At 43.1% G+C, this 15,431-nt stretch overlaps 1 protein-coding gene across 6 annotated transcripts in view; it reads right to left on the bottom strand.

Moving 5' to 3' along the window:
- slc25a13 (solute carrier family 25 member 13) overlaps nucleotides 1–15,431 on the bottom strand; it is a 64,650-nt gene that overhangs the window by 16,180 nt on the left and 33,039 nt on the right. For 4 of the 6 annotated variants that reach the window (XM_084919719.1, XM_084919718.1, XM_084919717.1 and 1 more), the window contains 6 exons: nucleotides 14,621–14,673; nucleotides 13,468–13,548; nucleotides 8,988–9,128; nucleotides 5,501–5,639; nucleotides 396–554; nucleotides 98–188 (listed from right to left, as the gene is read on the bottom strand). In XM_084919719.1, the coding sequence (XP_084775845.1) occupies nucleotides 98–188; nucleotides 396–554; nucleotides 5,501–5,639; nucleotides 8,988–9,128; nucleotides 13,468–13,548; nucleotides 14,621–14,673 (664 nt within the window). Of the gene's footprint in view, nucleotides 1–97; nucleotides 189–395; nucleotides 555–5,495; nucleotides 5,640–6,321; nucleotides 6,418–8,987; nucleotides 9,129–13,467; nucleotides 13,549–14,620; nucleotides 14,674–15,431 lie in introns of those variants that run through there. The other 2 variants (XM_084919722.1, XM_084919721.1) reach the window with 2 other exon arrangements.

The raw sequence follows: 15,431 nt of genomic DNA, 5'->3' as shown, positions 1-15,431 counted from the left end.
TGTCAGAGGGTCTGTGTGACATCACTGTGTGCTTGCATTCAGGAAGAAAAAGGCTTGTTATTGTTTCTGTGCAGTTGAAACAGTTGAAGATACTTACTGTCCTCCAAAGTCGATATAAAACCAGCGCTGCAGGAGTTCATAGGTCACCAGTGTCACCCCAAACTGAGGCGAAGAACGAAACACTCGAGCTGCAGCGGAGAAATGTGTTTATTTTAATTAATAAAGACGCAATTTACACAAACGCAGAACCAGATTGGTCAGTTGGTTTGGCTGAAATCATCTCTGAGACGCAAGGAGAGTGAAAGTGTCTGTTTATGCTTTATGTCTTATGATCAAATCAATGTAAATCTATTACAAAAATTGTGTTGTAATTGTGTTTGACTCCATGAGCGTACCTCCAGCTCCTTTCCAGAAAGCGCGGGGCCCCTCTTCTCTGAGAATCTTCCAGAAGCAGTCCATCAGGCCGCTGTAGGTGGTCTGGCCAGCACGCGCCGCCACCTGTAACCGTGTCTTGATCACGTCTGCCGGGGTCACCAGAGAGGCGGCCGGCATGCCTGCAGAAAGAACTCGAGAGCTTTCTAAAAGGTCGAAACGTGTTTGATTCTAAACAGAGCACACAAAATCCAAAATCAGGCCCAAACAAATGAGATGATGTGCAGAAAGCAGCCATCAGCGATTGATTGAAATCTTGCATATCTTTGAAACCGCATCTCATCGAGTGGATTTTTAGCCGTCTTTGTTCCCCTTTCTGAAACACGTCATCTTGGATCTTTACCATCTTGCAGTATGTCTGCAGCATACATACAGTATACACAAGTAGGGGCCAGCTCCTATCACTTCACCATCAACCAATCCAGGCCATTATTTAATCTCTACCTTTTTTCTTCCTTTCCTCTCTCTCCCACTTTTCCTACAGCCGTTTGAAAGAGGCCAGACAATGGACGGTAATGAGAGAAATGCACACTGTGCCCCGTGTGCCGCTCAAAGTGACTGGCTGACTGAAGGGAGTGACTGCAAGGCCCCCACTCCAGCCACTTCACTCATGAATGGGCCCAATCATTGATGGCTCGGTCATTACCATCAACTGCCCTCTTGACGATTTACTCTGACTTCTTGGTTTTTGTAACGGCAAAACGAGCTATTCAGCAAGCCTGATCAACTCGGCATTAGGTAGCCGACTGGCACCCAGTGGAGACTGACCACCTGCACTGAACTGAGGAGAGGAGCGGAGAGGAGAGGAGGGGAGGGGAGCAGGCAAGACGTCTGAATACATATATATATATATATACATATCTACACACACATAAAACTGACTATCCTGAGACCTTTAATTCAGAGAAAGGTAAACTTTAAACTTTTAAAATCATTTGACAGAATAAAAAGAGTCTTGATATACAGATGCTGAAACAGAACTTTATCCAAAATTTTAAAAAAGATAAACCATGATGACAGCATCTTTATCTCTACAAAATGTAATCAAACCAAATCCCCCACACAGTATGGGATCGACATGAAAAGTGCATAGAAACAGCAGAGGTGTAGCTACAGGGGGCCCCAGCCCTCCCTGAAATTTTATTACCTGCTACTAGGGATGTTCAAGAAACCATACTGCCATGTTTTATGGAAAGAAAACAAAAACAAACAAAAAAATCATTGCAAATCAACTATATAATGTTATATAATATAAAGTCTGCAAAGTTTAACTGTTTAAGTTTTGAAAAACATGACTGGTTTTATATTCACATTCACTAAATCCTGAAACCTGACCCCGAAAGGATCAGTGAGACACTGCTCTTCACTTTTACAGTCATAACTAGACTGGATTTTGAGAGCAGCTGAATCTTGTGCTTTACTTTGCAGCCGTGTCTGCTAAAGCATTACTTCTGGAATTAGAAGAACACCCTGCTCCCAAACCAAATATCCCACCAGCTGTGATCTGGTTCTTGGTCCCTTCTGTGCCATCTCACTTAAAAAAAGAAATCTGCAAGCATTAGTGACAGACAGAGCTCATGGGCTGCAAAACAACAACAAACGCAAAGAAGTATTTTTGCGTAGCTGCACACATGAGCAACAGGATAAAGGACGTGAAGCAGGAAAACAAGAAAACTGCAGTGGACTTCTCTAACCTCAAGACCTGTGGCTGTGTGCTACTTATGTAAAACGGGAATGTTTCCAAGCTTTAAAAGTCACGAGAAAAATCATTATATTTGCAAGTGCTTTAGCTATCTACAGTAACTTGCTAACATATCTAACAACTGTGGGAGCTAAAAGAATCTCCTGACATAAAAACATGAATAATTTTCACCAACTAAAAGCAACTTTAGGCCTTAGTCACATACTGTGTGCCTGACTGTTTTCTCTGTCTTTGTTTTGAGACAATGACGCCTCACACTTTCTCTTCATTTCCTTCCTCTGGAAGAATCAGCGTAGTTTCCAAATATTTGAAATGATCTTCACCTTATTTACTTAGTCTTAATGGCTCAGTCAGACTAGAGTAAAAATAAACCTTGGTTAGAAAAAAAAAATTAGTTGTAGCAACCAGCTGACTGCAAGACAAGACAGGTGGGAGGCAACCTGTCTCCAAACCACGCAGCCTGACTCAGACTGACTGCAGTCACTGTCAGGTAGATGGGCAAATGTTTGCAAATAACTGCTGCCAGATTGCCAACAACACGTTGCAATCAATCTGAGTCAGGCTGGGTTGATAAGTGCAAATCATCTGCACTGTGTCTCTTTGCAGTAGGGGACTCAAGCCAACTGGTTGCAAACAAATTTGTAAATTTCTGTTTTAATTCTCTGAGGTTCTGGGTGGAGTCTGAATGTAATTAGTCGGTGTGCCTTTATATGTAAGCAGACAGCAACAGATTTGCTAATTTTGCTACATTTGTCACAGTTAATTGCCGTATTATCACAGAGAGACAACCTGCCAACTTGACTCCAATCAAGAGCAAACTGAGAGCAGGCTGACTCTGTCTTATCGATGTTGATGCACCAAAGTGGCTTTTGAGACGGCGCTGACTGTGAGCGTTTGCCGACCTGGTGTCCAAAGCAAGGTTCAAGTTAAACATTCAATTTTCTGCCGGGAAACAATTAATATTCCCGCCATATTTCACAGTGACAAAACAAGCGAGTGGATATTTCTTACACCCCCGCAGCTCGGCCAAAAATTCCCTCCCTCCAATATTTATCCCATTCGGAGCTAATGCGAGCTGGAGATGTCCACGCTACATTCTTCACAGACCAGAGTAATGCCTAGCTAAATAATGCTGTACAAACTGAGCGTGTAATTCAATTTCCTGTGCTGACTGTAAAACACTAATTGCCAGAATGCTGCAACCGCTGATAAATATATGTGAAAGAAGGATGATAAATGCGTCAAAGTAATGAAAAAAATAAAGAAGTCATGAGGCTCGTTTCAGTCTGTGAGCCGTGGCTGCCAGTCTTGCGGTGAGAAAGTAAAAGTTGGAAGCGAGGCAGGATTTATGATTTTTTTCCATGTTGCCTTGCGTCAAAAAGAGAGTGCTGCTGACACATCTCTGAGGATTCAAAATAAATAGTCAGCCGTTCATGCCAATGCTGTAAAGCTTTTGAACTTGGCAGGGCTGTTATTAAGGATAAATCAAATATTTAAGCCTTTCTTTGGTTAAATCATATTTTTATGCAATGGATAAAGCTCTTAAATCATAACTGATTGTTTTGCTGTTCCAGTTCTCCTACAGGCAGGACGGGACTGTTCACCCTGCTTCTTTAACAGAGCAGTACGCGCGACCATCTTTGTGCATGTGTGTGCACGTGTGCGTGTACAGTATATGACGACTGGAAAGCCTTCATGCCGGCCCGGTTGGCTGGCAACCGAGGCGCTTCCCTACAGCACAGCTCCAGAAACCCCAGTCCCCAATCACTGAGCTCTAATTAGCAGCTACCGCCATGGAGCCTGCGGTCAAAGGCTGCCTGGCTCCCAAACTCCGAGCTCTGCTACTGTTACTGCGGGCTCGCGGACGTCTGAAGCAAGAGCAGAGCGAAACCTGCTCTCGCACTTTGTTCGAAACGGCCAAAGATTTTATTTCATAAATGTCAGGGCTGTGCACGTCGCATCGGGGGCAAAGCTTTTAGCCTTTCGGGCTCGCTTGGAATGGTCAGTCACTTTACAAGCCAAAGCACTGGTTTTCAAGCCAGGGGCAAACACTAAAAGGCTAAGCTATTAAAATGCAACATGGGACTGTGTAGACTAAACAAATGACCTGCAGAGAACTTGCATAAAACATACCATCTGAGACCCAAACAGTAATGGGTAATGGCAGGTAATAAAAATGTATGCTGTACTGTAACAGGGCCAGTTATAATGGTGGTGTAACAAGGAGCGATCCAACAGTGCTGTTTTACTACTTTACAGAAACTGCAGTACATATTTATACAATATAAATATATACACTCACCAGCCAATTTATTAGGTACACTTACATAGCCATTTTCTAGATTCCCACACACACAGCACTTTAGCTGCACACCCTCACACTCTGATGCACACAATGATGGCTGCCATCTTGCCCGTGGATACCTCAACACGCACAGTAGTTGAATGTACTTTCACCTCCTGGAGGACCCAGGGGTCAAACCACTGACCTTACGTTAAGTAGATGACTCTACGGCTTAGAGTCAACAAGGTGCTGGAAATAGTTTCACCACATCCCAAAGGTGCTCTGGTGGCTCGAGATCTGGTGGCTGTGGAGGTCATTTGAGTACAGTGAACTCACTGCAATGTTCAATAAACCAGTTTGAGATGATCTGAGCTTTGTGACATGGTGTGTTATCCTGCTGGAAGCAGCCTGAGAATATGTATGTACACTGTAGTTGTAAAGTGATAGGATCGCTCAGGTAGGCTGTGGTGTTTAAACAACGCTGAACTGCCACTAAGGCGACTAAGATGTGCCAAAAATATTCCCCACACTATTAAATCAACACCAGCAGCACGGACTGTTAGAAAGCTGCATAGATCCATGCTTTCATGCTGCTTATGCCAAATTCTGACCCTACAGTCTGAATGTCATAACAGAAATCAAAGCTCATCAAACCAGGCAACCTTTTTTGAATCATATAGCATACACGTGTGTATGTGTGTAATATGTAATCACATTGTATATTGTCCTATTGATAGGAGTGGCACACAGTGTGGTTATTTATCTGCATACTTTGAGTTGTCGTCACATTCCTATCAGCTGAAAACGGTCTGTCCCTCCTCCTTTGACCTCTGACATCAACAAGATATTCTCACCCAGAAAACTGACGCTCACTGGATATTTACTCTTTTTCAGACCATCCTTGTAAAAGAGAGGGCTGTGTGAGAAAATCCCTGCAGATCAGCAGTTTCTGAAACACTCATGCTCAATCTGAACTTCAGCAGGTCATCTTGACCATTTTTACATGTGTGCATGCATAAAATGTGTGCCAGTAAGTGCTTACTATGCAATACATATACATATAGGGGATGGACGTACTTTACCTGCCAGAGCTCCGGCAAACAGCATCCTGGCTGGCCCTATTCTTCCATCCTCCTCAGTGAGGTAAGCCTTGGTGTGGGCGTAGCAAGGGAAGTAGATAGCCGAGAAGGGGATGTCCCGCAGAAAACAAGCCTTGGAACCCTAAAAAGAAAGTTAGCGGGATACTTTGGGTCAAAACACTGGGTTAAAAGTTGAGCTCCCAGAAGGAGAAAACAAAGACAAGAATAAACACAAAGGGGAGCAAAGAAAGATTAATGAAGCTCAGGGGATTTAAACCTTGATTTCTGGCTGAGTTCTCTGAAAATAAATTTCAATTTCTAGCCACAAAATTAAACAATCTGTTCCTGAATCACATATCCAAGCATCAACTGATGTTACCACCGTTTAAGCTACTTCCAAAAGACCCCTGCAACTCATGAGGCAGAATGAAATGTGGGCCGAAAACATGGCAGAAAAATCATGTCTCTCCATATGCAAACGATCAGTGCTCTCAGCGGCAGGTGAGGGGGCGGCTCCAAACGCAAAGCTATGAAAAAAAAAAAAAAAACCCAAAGCAGAGGAAGGCAGACTGGCTGGCGAAGATGGATCCTTGTCTGCGACTGTAAACAGCACTATATCATCAAGCCTATAGAGTTTCCTGCTGTACTTTAAACCTGCTGGCTCACTGCCAGCTTTTTGACACAGCAGCTACAGTCAACAGAAGGCGTTTAAAGACCTCGCCAGAGTCTCCCTGTTTTGGACAGGCTTCATTTAACTCCCATGGGATAATCCTTTGGTTCCTCCCTGACACATACACACATACATACAGAGGATTGGCAGATACCTGGGCTATCTCTTTCCCTCTTTTTTTCCTCTGGCACTGCTTGTTTGCCTGTCCCTCCTGGCCGAGGCCCATGTGGCTGCTGAAAGCCTCGAGATCCTATCGAGGCAGGACAGACAAGCAGCGTCACAGGGACTGGGGATGAGAAGTTTTAAAAGCAGGTTTAAGGTGTTCAGTTGGGTAATGCACTGGTGGACCAGAGACAATGAGCCGCTTTACAGTAGTCCTTTAATACTGAGATGAAAATTAAATTATTATTTTAATACAAAAATAGAGCCCGACCAGTATATGGATCAACAGATTATCGGTTGATATCATCAGTATTGTCGATAAAGGTATTTACAACAACTGATAAATGGAAATTTTTTTTAAAAAGATGAGGAAATAACACCATCCAACAATTTAACGAGTGGTGATGTTGCATAGTTTCTCCATCAGGGGGCACTCTACAACTTTCCTGTTGACAACACACATGCGCACACAAACTTGTAACCATAAAGGAACTTTATTTTTAAATTCAAGTGTTATAATATTTTAGTGCTGACTACACCTAACAAATGTCAGGGAAACAGGATTTTGAAATCTCCAAATATCGGTCCTAAAAATCTGATATCGGTTAGATTCTAACACGAAATCCAAAGCTCTTACGTTACTTGCAGGTAACGTGATACACAGTAACTTCACATACATGAAACATTATCTGGTTCGATATCCCTACAGTGACAGCTTCTCCCACGGATGAATGGTGGCGCTAGAGCGTTAGTAACCATACCAACTGGTAGCTCCACCAGCTGAGGGTGAGCATCAGGATAATTACCCTGACAAAGGCAGCTCTGTGCCTGGGTGCAGCCCCTCCGGAGCCAGCCCGTCTGGGGCTTGCAGGCTGGAGCGCGTCTCCTCCCCACCTCTCCTCCACCACCACGACCATCGCCGCCAACACTGCTACTGCTTTCTCAATGCACTTTGTCTCCTCTCTGTGCACCGGGAGACGAATGCAATTAAGTATGTGCACGAGCATGAACACATACATGCACTGGCACTGCTAACACAGCGTTTGGCGGCATTTTCACAAACAGGTGAATGGAGACAGCAGCTATGTGTGGACACACACTTCACGGTCATAAATTACCACCCAAACACGGTGACAGGTAGACAGAGACGTGAGGAGGCTCCACGGTCTTTTACAGCCTCGTTAACAGAACCCAAAGGTTTGTTTGCAAGTTGCCACAGCAGCAGACACACATGGACCAATCACTAAAATAAATGAAAGGAATATTAAAGTAATAGTCTAGTGCAATAAATAATCAGCAGACATATCTGAAAAATAGTTTACTACCTGGAATTTAAGGACAGACATGCTGCCACACACCAAAACAAAAAAAAGTGTCATCTTATTTAAGTAAAACATGACTAATTAATGTAACCACAGGTATTAGATTGACATTTTCACAGTTGATTGCGTTTACAGTTGAGGTAGAATCTCTCCCACCAAGCTCCATTAGGACTTATTTATGTAACTCAATTAGACATGCTCTGTTTCACCCCCGGGACTAATGTCCCTGTCAAGCCAGTTAAGCTGCTAATGTTAGCGTTAGCCACAGCTCATTCACTGGTTCCCCCCAGCTCTTTCTGCTAACATCTCACTGCTTCAAACAGACCAGGGTTAGAAGTCCAAATATTTACAGGAATAGTAATTATTGAAAAAACAGGACATACTCTTTGTAATACAACAAAGATTGCTAAATTAGCAACAAGTTATATGCTCAAATAGTACACTATAATTTTTAGCCTTGCGCCACTGAAAAATACCAATTATGGCAATTAAGGTTAAATACAGCTTTTAGCATAAATTGTGCCGTTTGTGGTTCTCAAACAGACCACAATGAATTGTCAAATTAAATGATAGCTGATGTGGGGTAAGGTAATGCGTATAATTGAACAACAGTTAATAGAAAAATCACATATGATTTAGTCACAACATTATTAAGGAACAATAGATTGTTGTGAAGTTGCAAGGCCAATCAAAAGAGAAAAGACAATCTAGGAGCAAAGAAAAACAAATCAGCCCGAGTTTGTGTCTCTTTCAACTGCATCTGAAGACGTACGAGTTTTAAATTAACAAAAAAAAAAAAAAAAAGCTGAATATCATCCCTTCTCTGTCTTGGGAATGATCTCGTGTCTTGTGTCATAATGAACTTACAGATCATTTCTCCAGTCTACACACCGGCTTCAGACGATTATTCAAAGGCAGGAGTTATAAAGTGGGAACAATTGTAGTAAGTTTGAGTGCGACAGACTGACATAAAACCGTGACTTTCAGATTCTCCTCCCGAGCTAACAGACGACTGTACACACATACTGTAGGCAGCTCCAGTGTTTCCAGTCCACATAAACTACACCGTAACCTTAAATGTGTCCTCAGCAACATTCACTCGAGGGCTTTGAAGAGCTTACTGTAGTAAAGAACTTACACCAGAATTCTCATGGAAACTTTTCATGGACAAAGACCCAAGTAAGAATATTTTGATCATTTAGATTTTAGTGTGGACCTGAATTAATGACCCTAATCTTAAGTATTTAAAAAAAAAAAAAAAAGCTCCATATGAGGACCATCAAACAAAATATATACTAACTACACCTTCACCTCTCATCACAGAAGTGTTTCCCACCTTGTAAAGCCCAAAGAAGCCCAGGTCCCTGATGACCGACAGAGCGCTGACCCTCGGCCCCGTGGTGATCTCTCCTGCCACCTGCAGACGGATCTTTACTATCTCCAGAGGGTTTGTGAAGATCACCTGGGATCCTCCAGCCTGGAGGAACACATAAAAAACACAAACAAAGTGAACTTCAGAAAAAGGGAAACCCTCACTTTAATCGCTGCAAATTAAACCCAATTTCAATGACGGCTTTATCTGTGCTTTAACGTGAGAATTCAAGTGTTGCTCCAGATCCACTTAAGCGATTTCATTTCAACATAACGTGCTGAAATAAAAATCATTATGAGACAAAACTGCTACAATTATCTGGCTTATGATGTAATTTTAGCAATGTTGCAGCCTCAGCAACCGACTTCAAAACAAACACAGAGAGAGGAGGAGAGTACCAGGAATATCCAGCTGATGCATGCGAGTCTGTCAGCTGTTTGTCTTCATCACCCAGACCCTGCGGGGACTCCGACTTCTCTTTTTCTCCCTAACCTCTCGTTTCACATCCTCCTCCAAACCTGTACTTGTGATGGTGGGCGGGGGGGGGGGGGGGGGGGGGGGGGGGCACCACCACAGCAAGTTCAGGCTGGCTTCTGTGTCTTTTTGTGGTCAGCAGTGCTTTTAAGTGTATAAGAGGTAGCTGCTGTGAAGGAGTTGGGGCAAGACAAATGGTTAGCTGTGCAGTGGGGGGAGCATGGCAGCATTTCCAGGACGCTTTGAGAGACTGGGAAATGGAGACAAGATTTTTATTTATTTTCCTTTTTACCCCCTTTCACCAATTCTCTGACTCTCTCCCCGTTTCTTGCTTTGACCTGCTCTCAAAATGATCTCTCTCATCTTGTCCAATATCGTCCTCCTCTGCCAACGGTTGCCAGTGGTTACCGAATCTACACGCAAAAGGGCGGCACATCGCAATTAGATAGCAATCGGTTGCCATGGCGCCACTTCTGTCTTAAATAGGCCTGGTCTGTTTGTTGTTGTTTCTCTCCCTTTCTCCCCCTCCTTCGTTTTGCATCGTTATGAATGATGGATTGTGCTCGTCACCTCTTGCCTTACGGGAAGCTGCAATCTGCAAACGTGAGCACCGTTTTTTGCTTTGAGTCCCCCGGCTTTAAGCATTACCACGTACTGCTTAAGAGGAGGGAGGGAGGGAGGACAGACAGAGAGATTATAATCGTCTCATTGAAGGTGTGTGTGCAGCTGCTTTTTTTAAACAACACAAAGAATAATGGGCTACAGCTTCCCTTCCAGACCAAGAGAGCGAGAGAGAGAGGGCTGTGAATAGCAAGAGGGCTGCTGCATCTCACAGCTAACTCTTTATGACTTGTTTTATGGAAATAACCTAGTTGATTACATGCTGGCTAATAGCGCAAGCATTAAGAGGCTATTGGCCCCGGCCCTTAGCAGTGCTGGCTGCTTCAATTGGATTCAAATGAGACTGGAGATGGAGGAGACAGAGATGTTGTTTATTCGAAATGGGTAAACAACAACACTGTTCAGAGAGATGAGCTGACAATTAGATCTGACAACATGAGATAAAAAGGAGTGGTTGAGGGGATTTTTTTGGTGCTGTTGAACCACCCCAGAGTCCTGCATAACTCTGGAGGGCATGAGGGGCAGGAAAAAAAGAGTGAAATGCACAGAAAATAGTGAGTCAGACAAATAAACAAAAGGCGCTAATGAGAGAGAGAAGAGGAGCAGTCAAAACAAGAGAAGTGAAGGAAAGGTCAAGACTGAGGCAGAGAGGTTGAGGGTTGTGATTATGGAGTGACAGCGTCGGCAGTCCTCTGATGATTCCCAGGTAATTACAAGGCAAGGTGATCCTCGGAAACCTGGGACGTCAGCACCTTATGCACGGATCGCAGCTCTTTGGCCGTGTGTGTGTGCTGGAAAAGGAGCTTAGTAAAAGTTTGAGGACCCGCCCACCATCAACCCTACACACGTATGCCGACCACGCACTTACACAGGAGATTAGCACCAGCTAAAAAAACCCCACAAAAACACAAAAAGAAAAAAAAAGAAAAAAAGTAACCACCATCTATAAATGATAATCACGGTTTCATTTGTGGCCGGGGCGTGCGCATGTTAGATTCACTGATAATGTTTCATAACTCACGTCAGACCTGAATAAGAAACTCATTAAAAACCACAAACGCAAACTGTAACACATTCACAATGAATGGGAACAAACAACCCCGCTCCTCCTGTCAGCAATGACCCAGCAAGTATTTCGTGTAACTTAAGTCCTGAAACGCAGGCCAGTTACTGCCAGATAAGCATCCACCCAGCTCGGTAAACGGAGCATGCCATTCTTACCAAATAATCATTAGAAACTGGCAAACCCGCACCGGAGCTTAATGGTGCTGAGCCGCAGGTTTAAGGACAGAAAAGAGGAGGAGGAGGAGAAGGAGCATGAGAGGTGAGAAGAGAAAGAAAAGGGACCTAAAAACCAACACTTTGGGGCAGATAAAGATACTGACATATGAAAAGTTTTCTTCACAGAAAGCAAACATATCTTCTCTTTTTCTTTCTCGCTTCTCCTTTTTTTCATCTTTACAGACTGTGAATCTGAGGCCGACATCGTGGTCCAAACCAACACTTTCACAGCTACCAAATGATATAAACAGATTTCATGTGCTGTGGCTGGAGCCTCGCTAAAACAGGGTTCAGGGAGGTTTGACGTCTGTGTGTGAGTGTGAGAGCGTGTGTGTGTGTGCGTGAGGTCAAAACGGAAAAGTGAGGACACTTTTTCACCCCTCTTCAAAGAAATGTTTGAGGGTTTGAACTCGTTTTTTAGGGTTAAGATTAGGTTCAGCGCTATGTTAAAGTTAGGGTAACGAACTGATTTGTTAAGGTTAGCATAAGGGGCTAGGGACGGCAACAGGTCCTCATAAAGATAGCCATACATGTGTGTGTAAGTGTCTGTGTGTGTGAGTGTGCATGTGTGTAGATAAAGTGGCAGGCAGAGTGCAGTGCCAGCACTAACACCGGGGCCTCAGCCAGGATGAAAGGAGCTGTCACGACGGCTCACAGAGGAAAAGAGGAAAAATCCATCCATCCACACTCCTCTCCTCTACATTTATCCTCCTCCCCTCTCTCTGCGACTTTTATGGTTCTGCTTTTAAATTCATACGAGTTATTATTATTATTATTTTTTTTAAAGGCAACCACTATTCTTCACACCCAGGACACCACAGAGCACGTCCTAAGTATATTTACTTTGCTGTATGTTTTCCATTTCTCTCTCTCACAAAAGAAAATCGCCATCCAGAATGTAAGTTACAGCAAATGTAGTGTGCCATAACATTTCTTAAACATATTCCCAGAACTAATAAGGTCAATTGAATGTGCCTGAGTGGAGCTAAACCCATAATGACTTGTGTATCCTGAAATACTTTGCTTTAGTGATCGACATCAAAAGAGGGTTCAATGAAAGACCTTCTTTCATTTGGCCTGGCTAAAGCTGCCAGCCTTGTAGGACCGAGTGTGTGTGTAAGAAAGAGTGTGAGTGTGTGTGAGTGTGTGTGTGTGTGTGTGTACATGCATTGGGGGGTAAGTAGGGTGGGGCAGGGGTTAGACTTTGACAGGTCAGTGATCAAAACCCATGATTGGAGGGGGAGCAGGTAACAAACTGAGTAAGGGGGGACTCAGGTATCAGCAGCTGTCAATCTTTGTGTGTGCGTGTGCTTGTAGTAGTCCTCATGCACACACACCTCTCTGAGCATGCACAGTGTGTGTGTGTTTGCTCTTTCGAGTGTACAGGTTCCATCAACAAATAGCAACCCCTGGACTCCAAAACAAGTCCATGTCTGTCTGCTCAACTGTCAGCATAGTTAAGACATGCTGCACATACTGCACACACTGCCTGAGTGCTGTGCAGCATCACTCCAACACAGTGCACTCTGGAAAGGCAGAGGGTGCACACCGAAATATGTATTTTGACTGTATTTGATTATGCTCATAATATTTTCTTAAAAACGACTCGGCCTTTTGTGTCTTTTCAGTAAAAAGGGAGTAAAAAGCTCTTTTTTTTTTCTTTTTATTTCTGCAACAGCAACGAAAAAAGAGCCAGTACAGAAAAGAGCAGGCATCAGTGGCAGCGATTTAGTCAGATCATAAAAGAATGAGCTATGGTCGATGTGGGATGCAAAGCAGCTGTAAGCAGACTAAAGCAACTTCAATAGCATGTCTATATGTAAATTGCTAATTGGATGTGCAAAATGGTCAGCTGAGGCATCAGATGGCAGCTTTTAATAGTTTTTGATATATTCAAAGGCTGTATCACATGGTGTGTGCACATTCCCAGGTGAACTACCAAAGCTCAAACAGCTCCTTGATATAGCACCCAAAATCTGTTCAAGCAGTTGCATCTGACCTTCACTTAACCAACAAGCAAACAAAGGCGTTCTCACATAGAAATACAACAAATGTAACAGCTACTTACACATCCACCAGCCAGGATCTCAGCGGCAAGCGGGACTGTACCGTCCTTCTGTCTGGTCTTTCCACGCACAAAATCATTCACCTAGAGACACAAAATGTATGGTTTAGAACATAAGCAATAATCAGCGGACACAGTTGTAGCCATATGTTTTTAGACGGTGACAATGAGTTTGTCAAGTTGCCTCTATACATGACCACAGTGGTTTATAAATCAAACAGTCAACATGTAATAAAAGTCCTGACTTTCAGCTTTAATTCATAGGGTTAATCCAAAAATTAACCAATTTTTTGGATTAACTGATCAGTTTTGCAGCGTTTGGCTGAACTTGAGCAGAGAGTACCGCCCTGTACACTTCACCATTCATCCTGCTGCTTCTATCAGCAGTCACTTCATCTGTCAACACAAGTGACCGGCTCCAATGGCCATGCCACAACATTGCCATCATCGTGTTTTACAGACGATATCTTATGCTTCGGACTATGAGCTTTTTTAACATAATGATGGCTTCCCTCCCTTTTTGGACCTCATACTGGGTGTTTTAGTGAACTACTACCAAATACAAGTTCAACACTTGAAATCAACTCTACTTAATTTGTCATGAAATATTGAGGGAGCAGACCTCAACTAGTCCTTGTCAGTCAACTGATTTGTAAATAAAATCTGAAACAGTGAAACTTCTCCAGTTACTTTTCAACCTCTGAAAATGAGGAGTATGTATAAAAATGACTGCAATTCCTGAACAGTTTAAACAACATTTCGTTAAACTCCTTGAATTAAAGCCGAATGTCTGTACTTTTTACATCTTGCTTGATTTGAAATCCACCGTGATCGTGTACAGAAAGTGTCTCACTCTCCAAATACTTATGGACATAAATGTACTGACACATGCTTCAATGATGGTGTATGCCACTTAGCGTACCACAAATGTTACACTGCATGCTGTAAATGCTCCTCTGACTGACAGTTTACAAATGCAGAAAAACAGGAAGGTTAAGGAAGTAGCTATGTGTTTGTAACTATGTATCTAATTGTTTGCTTCATAAAACAATCTAAAACTCATACAATAATTTAAAGGGATTAAAGACCCTTGTGAATCTCTGCCTGAGTGAATCTGAGTGCATGTGTCTGCATGGGCTCTAACACAGTTACTTACTGTGAGCTTTATGGCTTTCTCGGGCGCCACACCCAGTAGCTGTGGTACCAGACCTATCATTAGGAAACGACAAGATGATTAGAAAAAAAGACTGCCGTGGTACCCCCACTCTCACACACACACACACACACATACATATATATATACATATACCACTTCCCCACGTTCCACATCAATGTGTGGCTTCCCGCTGCATGCGCCCGACCGTGCAAGATCCCCCAGACGCTAATGAAATCTATTGATGTGGAGTGTGGGGACATCAGAGTAGAAAAAAGACAGCGAGATAGAGAGAAGAGGATGAAGGGGCAAAGAGAAAATGAAGTGAGTGAAACTGCTTCCCAGAATAGGAAAAAAGGGCAGTGTAGAAATCAAAGCCACCAAAAGTTTACGCAGACCTCAATTACAACCCAGAGTCGGGTAAAAATAAACAAAAATAATCACAACGGAGCACAATGAAACTTGGCCCCCTACCCAGTCCCAAGGCACGAATCACTCACGCTCAACCATTTGTTCAAAGTAGCACACGCACTTCATAATCGAGTCCTTTGTGTGTAGTGAGGCCAAACATACACACACAAACAACCACACACACAATCATATACCCAATTTGGAAGTTGCAAGTTTTGGCTAGCCTGAAAAAGAGAAAAATCAGCAGACATGTGTTCATGAAAACAGAATATACACAACAGGTTTGTTATCGAATATTTTGACAAAGTCTTCTCCATCGTGTTTCTTTCGTGTGCTGTCCCAGCATCGCACCGTAAAGCAGTTTTGGGCCGTTAATTCTCTTCTCTTCCTTCTGAAGAATGTT

This window comes from Perissodus microlepis, chromosome 22 (assembly GCF_051167445.1).
Source record: "Perissodus microlepis isolate ML-2025 ecotype Zambia chromosome 22, ASM5116744v1, whole genome shotgun sequence".
Lineage (NCBI taxonomy): Eukaryota > Metazoa > Chordata > Actinopteri > Cichliformes > Cichlidae > Perissodus > Perissodus microlepis.
The sequence above is the reverse complement of the archived record's forward strand: the minus strand, read 5'-3'. Positions and strand labels throughout refer to the sequence as shown.